The 15,797-nt window shown below is 48.7% G+C and overlaps 1 protein-coding gene across 4 annotated transcripts in view; it reads left to right on the top strand.

Moving 5' to 3' along the window:
• The first annotated feature begins 400 nt into the window (after positions 1-400).
• KLHL12 (kelch like family member 12) overlaps positions 401-15,797 on the top strand; it is a 24,711-nt gene continuing 9,314 nt past the window's right edge. Inside the window, exons 1-7 of one of the 4 annotated variants that reach the window (XM_039883605.1) lie at positions 401-487; positions 2,118-2,351; positions 5,946-6,099; positions 6,320-6,406; positions 9,181-9,398; positions 12,241-12,390; positions 13,585-13,699. In XM_039883605.1, coding sequence (XP_039739539.1) covers positions 2,157-2,351; positions 5,946-6,099; positions 6,320-6,406; positions 9,181-9,398; positions 12,241-12,390; positions 13,585-13,699 — 919 coding nt within the window. In that variant the 5' untranslated portion in view covers positions 401-487; positions 2,118-2,156. Of the gene's footprint in view, positions 488-2,117; positions 2,411-5,945; positions 6,100-6,319; positions 6,407-9,180; positions 9,399-12,240; positions 12,391-13,584; positions 13,700-15,797 lie in introns of those variants that run through there. The other 3 variants (XR_005657479.1, XM_039883606.1, XM_039883604.1) reach the window with 3 other exon arrangements.

The raw sequence follows: 15,797 nt of genomic DNA, 5'->3' as shown, positions 1-15,797 counted from the left end.
CCCCACTGTGATGCGGAGAACGCTGAGGTCGCGGTTCTCCACGGCGACGGCCTGGAAGGCACCAGAGGCTCCGCAGTCGTCGACGTGAGGGCCGCCCAGGCCCCGGCAGGTGCCGTACGGCCCGCCCTCGGTCCCGGGGCCGAGGCCCGGGAGTCCTCCGTCCGCGGGTCCTCGGGCGGCAGACCGGGCGCCAGCGCTCCCCGCCCGGCACCCCCGGGTCCGCAGAAGCCGGGAGCGGGGAGCCGGGAGTCTGCGCGTCACGTGACGCCGCGGCCTCACGTGACGCGGCCCGCGGAGGGTGGGGCGCCGCCTGCCCTGCGACGTCATCACGTCGCGCGGCCGCGGCGACGGCGCCGGACGAGCGCGGGGACGGCTCGCGAGCCTCCGGGTCCGGGCGGCGGCGGCGGCGGCGGCGCCTGGGGTCCTCCCGAGCCGCCCGCTGGCCGCGCGCCCCGTCTGCCCGCCACCCCCACGGGCGGGGCCGCAGGTGAGCGGGCGCAGAGCGGGGCGCGGCGGCCCCCACGCCGCCTCCCTCTGCGGGGAGGCGGCTCGCGGGCGGGGGCGGCGGCGGCGCGGCCCGCAGTCCGCCCCGCGCTCGGACCTGCGCCTGCGGCGCCGGCCGGCGTCCCGTCCCGTCGCGGGGCCCCTCCCCCGTCTCCCACCGGGGCTCCGCGGTTCCGCGACGCGTCGCCGCTTCCGGTGTCTGCCAGGTGCTCTCGGAGGCCGTAGGACGGAGCACCTCGGCAGCGGGGCGCAGGAAGGTCCGAGACCCCGACGCCGCGTGAGGGTTATGTCAGCTCGCAGGGATAGCGCCCCAGTCGTTCCGAGCCCCGCGGGGCCCTCGGGAGGTCTTCACAGGCAGTGGGCGTTCGTTCAGACCTTTCTGCGGCTCCGCACTTGCAATTAAGTTGACTTCAGGAAAATGTTTTTGAAAAACATATGCTTTGATGACTCATCTCCTTTTCTGTGAAACGGATCTTGCAAAGTTCGAGGGATTATCCAGAGTGCCCACAGAGTGATAAGCGAACTGTAAACAGGACGAGATGAGAATTTAGGATGTTTTTACTAGTCCAAAATTATGGTTGTGAGTTTTGGACTCTCGAAGACCCTGGTTTCATTTTTTTTTTCTTGGATAATTTCAGAAAATTTTGAATTCCGAATAAGTTTGACTCTTAATAACTACCCCACTCATTTCATCCCCCAGAACTTGTCACTGAAGGAAAAAATAGTGTGACAAAGCCTGTCGATAATCAAGAAAATACTTCTTACACTGATTTTTTTGATGTGTAATCTGTAACAGTTCATTTAAGTGACTGTGGCAGTAAAATGAGTAGTGGAGTTTCGATAAGTTTCTATCCTAATAAGGTTCTTTTTTTCAGTATAGAATTACTGCAAGTATTGATTTGCCAATGTTGATGGGCACTTACTAGTAACGTGGAGTAGGAAGAGCTTCCGTAGCTTAATCAAGTGACAGTCCGGACAGCTTGCATGGCTTCCATTCAGTGTAGATACTGGGTCTTCATCTGGAGTTTCATTTTAAGAGGACTCTAGATATGTTTCGAAGTCATCATAAATAATTCTTTGCATACTTTAGAAAAAAACTTATTTTCATTGACTGGCTTTTACTGCTCTAAGTTGAATGCACATTTTTCTTTTGCATTCATTTACTGCACATTTGGTGTACACCTGTTCGGATAGAAAAAGCATATGAAACAGGATCCCCACTTTCTAAATACTTAACCCATTTAATCTCTTATGGATATTAAGTAATAGCGATACATGCCTTTTAGAAATTTTATGTTTCATTATTTTATGATTTGAGACAGTCTTCTGAAGATATGCAGGACGTGTATAGTTCCTATTTACAATACCATTTGGTACTGATTATATTAAATGTCAAGTGGTAGGGGCACTCAGTGATCACACAATTCAGAGGAGATGAGATCATTTCACTTGGATTTGCTGCATTGTGGGGCTGATGCCGGGAAGAGGGGTGCCCTCTACTTGGTGGGTGGTTCTGAGGAAGCCTCCTTAAGCTGTAAAGCTAATCAGAACTGTTCCTTGTCCCCAGTCCTTCAGATAGATGTACTGATTGTTTTTTCTTCTCGTATTGGCAGAGTCCAAGGACCCCTTCCATTCTTTCTCCGTATCGCCTGATGGGAGGCATTATGGCCCCCAAGGACATCATGACGAACACTCATGCTAAGTCCATCCTCAATTCCATGAACTCCCTCAGGAAGAGCAACACCCTCTGTGACGTGACGCTGAGAGTGGAGCAGAAGGACTTCCCGGCCCATCGGATCGTGCTGGCGGCCTGCAGCGATTACTTCTGCGCCATGTTCACTAGCGAGGTAAGACACGGAAGCCTGTCGCCCGCTCCCGGAACCACATCGTGCACCTGGATGTGACAGTGAGTTTCTGAAGCATGGGGTACATGGGCAGGCTCTGACGTTGGGTTTTACTTGCTGTTTTTTAAATGTTTTCCTGTTTTTCTCTTGCTAGAGTTTAATGTTTTAAAGTGAACGCTAGGGTGATAGGAGGGAAGGACAGGCGTGGGGTTCAGTCCTCATCCCATCTCTCCTTACAATAGGTAAAGAAAATCAGGATTCATTCTACCAGTGTAGATTCCAGAGTAATTTCGGGAGGGAGGAAGAGGACCGTGAGTGACTGTACAGCCAAGTGGAGTCCGACTGGGAAGAGAGGCTGTCTCTGGAGTATAAGCAGTTAGCAGAGGGGATCAGGGAAAGCTGGCCTGACGAGAGAAAAGGCAGGCTCACAGTATTAAGGCTGCCTTAGTAATTGGCGAAACACGAGTGAAGGAAAGGTATTGAACACATTAGGAGGTGCTTTCAGAGAGCTGAGCAGGAGAGCACTGTCGGGAAAATTCCCCAGACACGAGAGACCAAAGAAGGAGGCTGACTGCGCCGTCGCCATCAGCGACTATTAAGGAGGTGTACCAACGATGTCCTGCAGAGCGGGGCGTAGTGGGTCACGGGGACGGCGGGGGGCCGCTCCGACGGATCGGGCGGTCAGTCTGGCTGGGTCTCCATGACCTCAGGGTCATAGAGCAGTCTGTGCATGAGCACTGTGACTTTTTCGTTTTTCAAGATCTCAACTCTGATTTTTAATTTTTAAATAAGTTATCTTGGCTTTTATTAAGCTTGAGTGACGAGGACACCAGTGTTTATTATATCAATTATCTACACTTACACATACGCCTGGAATGTTTCATGATGGGAACATTTTTTTAAAAACCTTTTTAACCACCACTGTTTTCTTTATTTTCTTTAGTTAGTCCCATCACCTTAGTGTTGCTGCTGGGTCTGCAGAGGAGAGGTAGTGCCATGACAATGACAGTAACCACCTCTTATGGGCCAGGTGCCGTGTTAGCGGGTTGCTGAGCTCGTTCACCGCCGTAGGGCTAGATGTTACCGCTCGTTGTCCGAACGAAGCAGTGGTTCTCGTTTTCATATCTCAGATAGTGGATGGCTTGCCCAAAGTCACATGGCTTGTAAATGGTAGAGGTGGGATTTAATCTTAACTTTTCTGACTCTAAAGCTCAAACGATTTTTAACTACCGCACTTCCTCAGCCTCTGAAATATGGATTTTTGTTTTCCAGAATCTAGTTTTAAAGCCAAAACTGTTTGCTAGTAAGAGCCAGTGTGCAGTCACATAGCTGGTAGGAGAAACATGGAAACGTGACAGATGCTTCCAGCTAATGCAAGCTAGCTCTAAATGGTCCTGTGTAATATAACGTTACAGATCCCCATCCTCTACTGTCCCCTATGGTGTCTGCCCAGGCGCATCAGGAGTTGGCTGTCAAGTGGGTAGGGAGCGTGTCACCCAGCAGCTGCTGAGCAGGAAACTAATGGCCTAGAACTACTGCCTGCTCAGCACTGCTGTGCAGCCTCTTTGTCAGCCTGAAGAAAACGTTGGTCTTCACTCTCTCCACATTCAGACTTTAATATGGAGTTATGAAAAAGATTTCTTATTTTTTTCTTATCAGTGATTATGGTCTTTTTTTTAAAAAAAAAATAATAATCTAACATTGGGCACGAAAATACCAGATGGTTTTGTCTTTATTTTTAAGAGAATTAATATAAAGGTGAGCATCCAGAGACCTGGATTCTGGGCTTGATTCTCTTAGGAATTCTATATGAGCCTGGCAACCGTGTAACTTCACCGGATGATCTGTAAATAAAGTGATTCAACCAGATGATTTCATTGTTCTCTTCTAGCCTTGAAATGCTCCTCAGTGTGGTCCATTTGAAAGACCACAAGAGTGAGGCCCAAGCAAGTTTTCTCTCTCTCACTGGTTAGGTCACATGACTTCTTTGAACCTTAGGTCCTTTATGTCCTGAGTGGCAACAGTATCAGACCTGACTATCTTACCAGGTTGCTGCGAGAACGAGATGAAGTAATAGTGAATCGGAACCTCTCTGAAAACTTGTAAAGCGGATATAAATGTGAGATGATCCGTCATTGCTCTAAGTTATCTCAGTGAAGTTTCCATATTTAAGCTATTTGGTGGATGTGAATATAGTTTATTGAATAAGAAACTTCTGGAATAAGTGTTCTTATATGTCTCTGATTATAAATCTTATACTGTTACATGTTAATAAAATATTTTCCCCTCAGCCATTAAAAAACATGAAATCCTACCATTTGCATGGATGGACCTAGAGGTTATCATGCTGAGTGAAATAAGTCAGACAGACAAAGATAAATACCATATGGTTTCACTTATATGCAGAATCTAAGGAACAAAAAGAACAAACTAATCAAAAACAGATTCACAAATATAGTGGACAATTTGGTGATGGACAGAGGGGAGGGAGGTTGGGGGCAGCGAAAATGTGGCGAAGGGTTAAAGAAGTACCAATTACTAGTTGATAGATGGTCACGGGGAGGGGGAGCACGGCATAGGGAATGCAGTCAGCATTAATATGTTGGCTCGGTGGAGGGTCCGGGGAGGGAGGGAGCAATTGGAGGGATAGTTTTATGAACCCTATAGCTAACCAATGTACTGTATACTTGAAACTAAATAAATTAAAAAAATATATTTTCCAAAAATAGTGCACTAGTGACTTTAGTGTTGGGGACTGGTTTTGGTCTTGGTCTTCGGAGCGAATGCTTTTTGACTATTCTGGGCTGATGTAGGGATCAAAGCCGATAAAGACATTTAGTTCAGAGTAGAAGTACCCTGGAGTTTTGTGAGTAATCTGAATTTCTATGATCTAGTAAAATTTTCCTAAGGTAATCAGTTTCTCTGATAGTTTACTGTCCTATAAACTTGAGGGTTTTCACCTGAGCTAGTTTCCCGTGATTAACCAGCCTCATGAAGCACACCTCCAACAGCGTACCATGGCCTAAACATCCCACCACAACTCAGTAATCCCAAAGTGGAAACATCCCACTGCCTTGCAGAAGGATCAGACAACTCGGTCGTGTTCAGTGTCACAGCAGACGGCCCTTAAGGTGACCTGCATGTATCTTTTCATCATTACCAAATGTCGTCTAAGGACAGATGAGACAGTACTGGAGAATCTTGCAGGGTCCTCTCCGAACGTGAAATGTCTTTGAAATTTCACGCTTTACCTTAAAAGCTCAGGGACACTGTGGGTGTGTTTGTGGAACCGCTACATTCTACTCAGTGATATAGCCATGTTTACTACGAAAGCGGTGTTTCAGACGATTCGCGGGTCGGGTTGGTATTCCGGGGGGCGCTGCCGCACTGCATGCTCCTGGGTTACATACTGTTCCTCCCCCGTTCGAACAGCTTCAACTACGTGCCATGTTTGCTTTATACAAATCAAACAGAATGCCTCATAATTTTTAAAAAGATGCGTATTCAATTAGTGTTATTAATGTCCATTCAGGTTCTTGGACAGGAGATGCTGCTTTGACCTTGTGGAGCTATAACTCATGCCCTTTGAATCTCCAGCTCTCAGAGAAGGGGAAACCGTACGTGGACATCCAAGGTCTGACCGCTGCGACCATGGAGATCCTGCTGGACTTCGTGTACACGGAGACGGTGCACGTGACCGTGGAGAATGTGCAGGAGCTGCTCCCTGCAGCCTGTCTGCTTCAGCTGAAAGGTACAGATGCTGCAGTTGCATCGGTCAGGCCAAGGTGGCCTGCACATGCTCACATGAACGGCCACCTTACTCACGGGGTCGTGGAGACAGACGGCAATCGTGTGTCCACCCAGGCACGGAAGGTCAGATTTCAGTCACGGTAGAAAGGGACCTCTCCAGATGTGAGTGTTGGGTTCTTCAGAACAGAACATTTACACCAGTTCTGTGTTTTAAAAAACAGAGGAGGAAATAATACATGGAAACAGCCCCACGAGGAAACAAGAAACTGGCGCTGTCCATTGCCCCCATGGAAGGGACCAGACGCCAGGTGGGTAGGAAGGCCAGGGGGCTCTTTGGGGTAAGGCCTTTTGTACCTTTAATTTTTTGAACCATGTAAATTATGTATTAAAATTTTAATTGCTACACAAAAATGAAAGTAGAAGTTCTCACGGGAGCAGAGCGGTTCCCCTTCCACCTCCCAGTCTGTCTTTCTTAACTGCCAATGATTATTTTCTATTATTTCCAGTTTTTCTGTACAGATGATTGAACATTTTCGGTTTTAGTTACATGGTTGAAGCTGTGAAGCTCCTGTATTACTGCACAGCTGTAAAATTAAATTTATACTCTGAACTTTTCAGTTAGAGAAATATGAGCTTGTTGCTAGTATCCTGTTTTTTTCTTCACTGGAGTCTTCTAGTAAATTAAAACAATTTTTTTTCAATTACAGTTGACATTCAACATTATACTAGTTTCAGTTATACAGCATAGTGGTTAAACGTTTGTATTCCTTATGGAGTAAATCTTCGTGTAGAGTAAAAATTAGGTACATAGTGCTGTGTTGTAATTGGTTTTATAGCTTAAGTCCCAAGAGTTTTATAGGCGTCGTGCCGGAGTTTGGGAAGTAGCGGTCTGGCTGCACTTGCTTTGACGCTGAAGCAGAAGCTGTTGTGGAGGGCACATCGTACCAGGCACAGAAATGGGATCCGAATTTCTTAAGCATGAGATTTCTAATCTCAGGAGCATTTGAGATCCGGCTTCCCAGCCTGTGTCATCAGTTAAGCTCACATAAACTCCTATAAAAGTTAAAAAACAACAAAAAACGGTTGGTTGCTTAACACTTCAGATGTCCTTAGGAAGATATAAATATATTTTGTTAATCAGTACATGGGATATTAGACCTGACATTTTTTGTTAAAGAAATGCGCACTTTCCTGTGGTCATTTAGAAGTATTTCATAAGTAAATATAACAGTGTGGCACAAAAGACTTCCACTCTGCAGCCTTGTCATTTTTCTTCACTTTACAGAAGAAGCTGTCACTCGAGTGTGCTGCAAGGCTGTTTGCTGTTGCTACTATCAGAATGTCTTGTAGTAGTCTTTTTTTTTTTTTAACAGAAAGTATAAGATTTATTTTAGAGAGCTGTGAATTTTGAGGGACATGAAACAACCGCATAAATATAGAGATATACCATGCTCCTGGATTAAAAGTCTTAACGTAATAAAACCGTTAATCTTTTTCAATTAACTGTATAAATTTCATGCAATTTCAATCAAATACAACAGGCTTTCTTTTTAAATTGAGAATAATGATTTAAGAATGTATATAAGAAAACAAAATATGCAAAATGGCCAAAAATGTTTTTGAAAAAGTAGAAAATAAGGGGAGATTTATTCTTTCTGCTATTCAAATTAAAAACTACTGTGTTCCAGAATCTTCCTCTCAGCCTCTGTTCCTAGGGAACCCAACATGACACAGCTATGATCGGTCTATCACTCAACCATGTTTTGGTGGGATGTCAGAATTTAATTTGAATGCAGTGGTTTTACTCAGATAAAGAGGCATGAAAGGGAAGTCAGTTTATGTTTTCTAAAACTGGACGTTACTGCCAAGTGGGTCTCAGGTGGGCTCCGGACCCAGAAAGCAGTCCTATTGACCCTTTCCTGTTGCCCTGTGCCTTTGGGCTTTGCCTTTTATCCTTTGCCTCTGTGACCTGGCCCTTCTTCTTGACTGGATCATTTGGCTTGTTTCTCATCCAGCACAACTCCTCCCTGTTTTGCTTGCAGTTCTGTGACTTGGCACCCCTCCTGATGCTTTGTTGTGGTGTGGCCACCTTTACGATCCACTTGGCCTTGGCCTGGTATCCAGCTCCATCCTTGCAGGCAGTTCCAGAATTCTCGATTTAGGCATGGCCTCATTCACAATTATACTGCTCCCTGCCTGGAGAAAAGTGTCTCCGGAGGATTGTGACAAGTGGCTAGACTCGGAGCACTTTGGAGTCTGGGGCCATGTCGTATTTATCAGCCAGGTATTGAGACTGTACTTGCGTTAGTTTGCCACGGCTTCCACAACGAAGCGCCACAGTCTAAGTGGCTTAAAGAACAGAAATTTCATTCCTCACAGTTCTGAAAGCTACAAGTCTGAGATCAAGGTGTTGGCAGGGTTGGTTGGTTCTGAGGGCCCCTCTCCTTGGCTTATAGATGGTCATCCTTTCCTGGTGTCTTCACATGGTCTTTCCTCTGTGCATGTCAGTGTCCTAATCTCTCGTATTAGTCTTAAAATTAACCTTTCGTTCTAAACACGAGTTAAGCGGCAGGAAGACCGCATAGGGTATCCCCAGGCAAAAGGTTGCGACAAAGCTGTTTATGCTTCTTGGCCAGTGTGTTTGACAGCATTTAACGTAGATTTGCTTTCTTCGTAACGTAGGCTCTAGTGGTGAGGTTGTGGTAGATAGATCTATTTGAAAGATATATCTGAAAGTCCAAAATGAAACATTTTGTACAGTACTCCATGGTGTATCCTCTCAAATATCAGAAACGATAACTGGTCAAAGCATTTTCACTATGAAGCTATCTCGCTGTCAAAAACTGTATTTTCTTCGTGTTTACCAGTGAGCCTCATGCATATTTACTTCCGTTGAAGTTAACACAAGCCAAAAATAAAATTCTCTGTCTTTTACTCAAACACATGTGCGCGTGCCTGTAGACCCAGATAGACGCAGTGGAGATTAAAAAGCAAATAAAAAGGTGATTTCTCGTCTGATTTTGGGTGTCGGCCTATGTCGAGAAGATGGGCGCCCTGAGTGTCGCCGTCTTTGTCACCGCAGGTGTGAAGCAGGCCTGCTGCGAGTTCCTGGACAGCCAGCTGGACCCATCCAACTGCTTGGGCATCCGGGACTTCGCCGAGACGCACGGCTGTGCTGACCTCATGCAGGCGGCGGAGGTGTTCAGCCAGAAGCACTTTCCGGAGGTGGTGCAGCACGAGGAGTTCATCCTGCTGAGCCAGGGCGAGGTGGAGAAGCTCATCAAGTGCGACGAGATTCAGGTGCGCGCCAGCTGCCCCGCAGCGTCTCGGGCCGGGCCAGGACGTCCGGAGTGGCTGGTGGAGGCACCTGCGCCTGTGGCCGGGCTTCTCAGGCGCGCACCCACGCGGGCTCCACAGGCCCCTTTCAACGGCCCTGAATCACATGCCAGGCTGATTTGCATGTGTTTGGGCGGGAGTTCGCCACCTTCCTTGCTAAAGTGTATGAGCCTAGAGGGTAAGAATTGCTGTTCAGCACGGTGCAGATTAAGCATGAATTGGAAGGGAACCAGATTTTTCTGTTACCCATCCGCTCATTTTACAATCATCTTTTGACATCTGCCATTCTAATGGCACCGTTCTTGGCGTTTTTTATCTTATTCTCCAAAGCAGCTCCATCTTTCAGCGGAGGAAACAGGCTTCGAGGTCAGCCATCAGACACAGCCAGTAAGTGGTAGAGCCAGGACTCAGATCTGGGCAGCCTGGTCCAGGCTCTTCCCTCAACCACTAGTCTGACTTGGTCTCCGGGCTAGTCTGTTTCCAACTGAGCAAGTCAGGGGCGCTCGCAGAAGTCTCATGTTTCAGATCTATACACTTGGGAACAGGCCGAGCAAATACTAACCTATTTTTTTATTCAGAAGCTGAGAAGAAACAGTTTGAGAACGCCATTGTATGGTTGCATCTGTCTAAGAAGACAGCGAATGACACCTTTTTTTCCTTTTCATAGACTAGCGTGAAATAGGAACCAGATGTCTGACTCTCCATTGCTAACTCACGCTTCCTGTTATGTAAGACAATAGCACTTGAACCAGTGGGAAGCAGCACAGCATGTTGGTTGGATCAGCGAGGGCTTTGGAAGCAGATGGAGGTTGCCTCTGGCTGTGTGGCACGTGCCACCCAACCTCTAGTCTCCTCTCCCTTAAAATGTAGGTAACTGGTGCTGAGTCCCCAGGGCTGTTCTGAGCGCTGAGTAAGAGCGTCAGTGCCTGACACATTGAAAGAATTCTCTGTGAAAAATTTCTCCCCAGTAAAGCACGAATGTTGGGGTTTTCCCCTCTTGATTTAGCTGTCCTTTTGCAATTCTAGTTCTGTTTTCAGTAAGATCAAGGATTGAAAAATCCCATTTTAAATTGACGTGTCTGATTTAAACCTAGAATGTGTCGTAATCTAGCGTGCAGTTAGCTATTTAAAACGATCAGCCTGTCATTCTTGAAAAAAAAATTTAAGACAATCCCAGGCAGCGCTCTGCACTCCCTGCGTGGAATCCGTCAGGCTGGGTTGGTTCGGCTTCCCATGCAAAGGGCATGTAGGTTTCTGGCACCACTGTCATAGTCTGTGCACCGCCACCGTTTGCCTAGAGTGCCAGAGGAGCCTCCAAGTGCCTCGCAGCTCTCAGTCCTTGTCCACTGTCCCACCCGTGCTCCCCAGGGGAGTGTACCAGCATGGATGCGATCAGACCGCCAGCCTGCATGGGGCGTCTTCGTGGTATCCAGGTGCTCTTAGAGTGATGCGGTCTGGTCCTTGTTTACTTCTCCAGCTTGATCTGTCACTTTCCTCCCTCCCTCCCGCGCTGCACTGCACCAGCCTTCTGTCATTTCCCTTGCTGCCAGCTCTTTGTGTAGGACAGGGCCGTTGGACGGGAGGACCTGAGTGCGCCGTTTAGCTCACTAGCCACCCGGAGCAGTTGTGCGCCCGAGACGTGGCCGGTGTGGCTCAGAAGCCGAGCTGTGACGCTGGTTTTACCTTGTGTGAATGTGGCCGCTCGTGGCTGGTGGCCCCATATGGGACAGTGCGGCCCCGGGGGTGTGCCGTGCTCTGCCTTGGAGGACTCTCCCCACTGTCCCCCGCTAACTGCTGCTCCGCCACCAGATTGGAAACTGCCGCTTCTGCAGGGAGGCCATCCCTGCACCCCTCAGTCGAGGTTAGGAAACCCCAGTTTTCTGCCTCGTAGGCTGCCTCCTGTGTGGTGTGGCATGGCCACATGCTCCTTTCTCCACTGGCCTTCTCTCCCACGTGGAGGTGCCCACGTGTGACACGCACACCGGCGAATGAGCCGCTGTCTCTGGTTCCCGGCACTCGGTCGGTGAACCCCTCAAAGCGTTTTCCGTGTTTCTACTTCTTAGAAAGCGGTCACAGGTGGTTTCGTTGCCCGGGTGCTGTCACACGCGGGACGGCGTCTCGGGACAGATCCACTGGGCTGGCGGGAAGGACGCAGGACCTGCGCCCTGGTGTGTCTCCGTGGAAGGTCCTTGGTGTCGTTGCGCCCAACGCTGTTCAGGGGTGTCACAGGGTTACGCTCTGTCCTGCATGAGCTTAGACCTGAGCTCCCTGAGTGACTGTCAGGCCTGTTACCTCAAGTAGCAGGAGGCCTCGTACCCCGCGGTTGCTCAGGTGCCCATGGATGATGCCTTGAGTGACGTACAGAGGTTCCAGCCCCACAGGCTCGAGCAGGTGGTAGGGGCAGGCCTGGCGGTCATCACTCATCTCGGACACACAAAAGTGATTTTAAGAGTCAGTTTTGAACAGGACAACAGTTTCTCCCCCCGCTCCCTGAAAATTTCAGAAGAGACCAGAAAAAAGTTGCAAAATGGGAAAAATTCTCAAGTGAAAACCAGCCTGTGACTGATGGTTTATTAGGCATGATCTATCTTCGATATTTTACCCCATTTGATTATAATTTTCCTCCCAGTCTTGGTGAGTCATGTTGGAAGAGATTGTTTTCCTGAGAACCCAGCTGTCCCTGGAAGATGGGAAACCGTGGTGACTGGGGGTGGGGACCAGGCAGGAGAAGCAAGTATGGCTACTGTCGTGGGTGTGAGACCACTGGAGAAGCAGAGGCCTGGGACGTGTGACTGTGCCTTCGCAGGTGGACTCTGAAGAGCCGGTGTTCGAGGCCGTCCTCACCTGGGTGAAGCACGCGGGGAAGGAGCGGGAGGAGTGCCTGCCTGAGCTGCTGCAGTACGTCCGCATGCCCCTGCTGACGCCCCGCTACATCACCGACGTGGTGGACGCCGAGGTGAGGCGCCGCCACAGGGCCCAGGACCTTGTCCCCAGCTTGCTTCTGCAGGCACAGGGCTGCTGGCCGCCCTCTCCAGGGAGTGCCAAGGAGGGTGGCGCTAGGGAGTCTCCCGGCCATTGCTTGGCGAGTCAGCTGCTGACACAGATGAAAATCTGTGGTTTAATTTAACGTTCTGCTTTGTTGACTTTTTGTTTTACATAAGCAACATCGGGTGATAAATTTTGTCCCCTTCTTCATTAAACAAATTATTCCAAATTGCCCTGAAAAAGGTACTTTGCTATCAGGTTTCTTTATTTTTGGTCTCTGGCGAAGCTAAGGTGAAAGTTGGTTGATGCATTTTAGTTTATTTACAAAAGAATTTCTCCAATATAACTTTATTTTCCGCATCGCCTGGCCTACCTGGACCATATCTTGGGGGACGTTGGCTTGTGACACATGGGTCAGGCCCAGGTCAGCGAGTGTCGCCTTCTGACCAGCCCACGTCTCTTTGAGAGTTCCCTACAAACACAGGTTCCGGCTGTCCATGTGAGAACGTCCAGGCTCCCCTCTCACTCTTCCTCCCTCCTCGAGATTTCTCCCTTACAACTCACCCGGATGCCGCTGACCTGGACTCTCGAGACAGACTTGGCACCGAGACCCCAAAGGCACCAGCTGCCTGCGGTGGGGGGGCCCGAGGTGCGGGAGCGCTGTGGCAGTTCACGGGCACCAGGCTCGGCCCTGCGCAGCGCGGGGAAGGTGCAGGGTGCATCCGGGGAGACGGGAGGTCAGCAGTGCGGTGGTCTGCCAGGCAGTGCGACAGTGCCGCGAGCCTCAGGAAAGCAGCCTCAGACAAGACTGGCCTCTTCTGTCGTCCCTGGAAATAACAAGCCTTTTGGTTTCTCTTAAAAGTGGTGTTAATCGTGACGTGCTTGCCTTCGCTTAGTCACCGGAGGGTGTACAGAGAAGAGCGGTTATTGTCAGTGCCACCCTGGGTGGGGATGCTCCCAGTGTACACCTTAGAGCGTTTGACTTTCGAACCAGGTAACATACAGTTTGTTCCAAAACGTTTTTAATCCTGCATGGTTATCACCAGCAGCCGTCCTGGGTTTCCGTATTAAGAAATGAACTGCAGCTCAATCATGAGTGTGCCGCTCACACCTGTAACGTTGGAGGTGGCCCCGGTGGCCCACCTTGCTGTCTGCTCTGTTCCAGCCCTTCATTCGCTGCAGTTTGCAGTGCAGGGACCTCGTCGATGAGGCAAAGAAGTTCCATCTGAGGCCTGAACTGCGAAGTCAGATGCAAGGACCCAGGACGCGGGCTCGTCTAGGTAAGCTGGCCTCTGGGCACAAGAGGGGACATTTTTCAACTTCCCCTCGCCAGGTGGCATGACATAGTTAAAAAGAACATTCTGGAAAAAAAAAAAAAGAAAAAAAACTCGTTTCAGATCTGTTTTTAATCTTTTATTAATTGTGTCATCTCAGATAAATCACTTTGCCATCTGAGCTTCGTCCCCTATAAACCAAGGATACTTCCCTATTTTACGTCTCTCTGGAGGATTGAATGAGATGGGGTGTGTGAAAGCACTTTGAAAGTTGTCAAGTATTATGCACTCTAAGTTTGTAATTTTATTTCAATATATTTGGAATCTGTGAATTGGAAATTATTTCAAATGCCACGTAGTAAGTGGTATGGTCCCACCCACCTCTCCCGTTCTCCCTGTGTGTTTTCCATTCTGGATGAAAAGAGGAAGGAGAGAAGCAGCAGTGCACTGTGAAGTCCAGGGTCAGCATGGCTGAGGGCACAGGTGTTTGGGCAGCGGCACGCAGTGGTGAGAGCCTAGGCTCTGAACCGGACCGCGGGTGCAGGCCCCCGTTTCCCACCTACTGGGCATACTGACTTTGCCAGGAGACCTGACCTCTCTGCCTCGACTGCCTCATTTATAAAACGGGGTCAGCATAGGTCCTACCTCAAAGGTCATTATGAAGAATAGTCGAGGTAATTCATGTAAAAGGCTTAGAACAGTGCTTGGCACATGGTGAGTGCTACATATGTTAGCTATTATTTTAGCAAACAGACCTAGGTTCAAGCCCCAGTCCCACCAATGACTGGTTGTGTGACTCTGGGCAAGGTTTCCCTTTACCTGAGCCTGCGGTCGCGGTTATACGCCCACTGTGAGAGATGCCTGGCGTAGCTGGCACTACATGGTATCAGATACTCTTCCATTCCTGTCCTCCCTGTTCCGCTGCTTCAGGAGCCTGGCTACAGTGTGTGAAAGCTAAGGTGCTAATTGATAATTAAGCTGTTCACTGCTAGATTTAAGTAGAATTATGATTTATTCCCTGCATTTTCTAACGGTGTAAGTACTATATGTCAATGTAGAAGTTCTAGAAACAGAGAAGCAAAAAATAAAAGTCATCCATAATCCCATCATTTAGAGATATTACTATTTTTTTTAAGAGAACTCTTAAAGAAGTAGTATGTGACACTGTTCTACTAGGTGATAAAACGTGGTCTGTAACACATACTATGTACAAAGATACACAGTCAGCACGAGATAGATTGAAGGACTAAGGGTGAAAAACCGTGATAAAATTAGGAGAAATTATAGGAAAATACATAACTTCTAGGTGGGAGCCTGTTTTCTATTTTTAATTGTTAAAATTTACCAGCTTAATCATTTTTAAATGCACAGTGTAGTAGTGTTAAACACACTCACATCGTAGAGCAGCCAGTGCCCAGGGCCCTTCACCTTACATTACTGACAATCAGACCCGTCACAGCACAAGTCTGGCTTCTCACCCCCCACCCCGGGAGGGACCTTTTCAACTAAAACGAAAGCCTAGAACTTTTCAAGGTTAGGTGACTGCCCCTTTTTTTTCCCCCCAATTGATGGCAAAAGACAAAGTCAAAAGACTTGGACTGGGAGAAAATATATTCAATATATATGACACAAGGTTAATATTTTTGATATTAAAAGGATCCACAAATAAGAAAAAGAACAGGAACCTGGTAAAGATTGAGATGTGCAGGCGGCACAGAGGGCGGGGAGGGTGAGTGGACAGTAGGGTAGGCGCCGCCAGCCAGCAGGCCTGGACATGAAGTGAGATGTGACACATTACGCCCTTTGTGCCCCACCTCTGGGGATCTACATGGAAATAACATGTTTTATGGAAGTAGTCACATTCAAGTAAAGCCGCGTGTGAGAATGTTCGCAGAAGATGCTAACATTGCCAGAAGGAAGGACCACGACCTGAATCTCATCCGCAGGGGAGTGAGTGGTTGATGGAGCCGAGGAGCGTCGGGGCGTGGTCGCGGGCGCGTGGGGAGTGGTCGCAACCGCGTGGAGCGTCGGGTCGCGGGGGCGTCGCGGCGTGGGGAGTGGTCGCGGCCGCGTGGAGAGTCGGGTCGCGGCCGCGTGGGGCGTC

The sequence above is a fragment of the Pteropus medius genome, unplaced genomic scaffold, assembly GCF_902729225.1.
Source record: "Pteropus medius unplaced genomic scaffold, Ma_sr-lr_union100, whole genome shotgun sequence".
In the NCBI taxonomy this organism is placed as follows: Eukaryota; Metazoa; Chordata; class Mammalia; order Chiroptera; family Pteropodidae; genus Pteropus; species Pteropus medius.
This window is presented reverse-complemented; position numbering and strand designations above follow the sequence as displayed.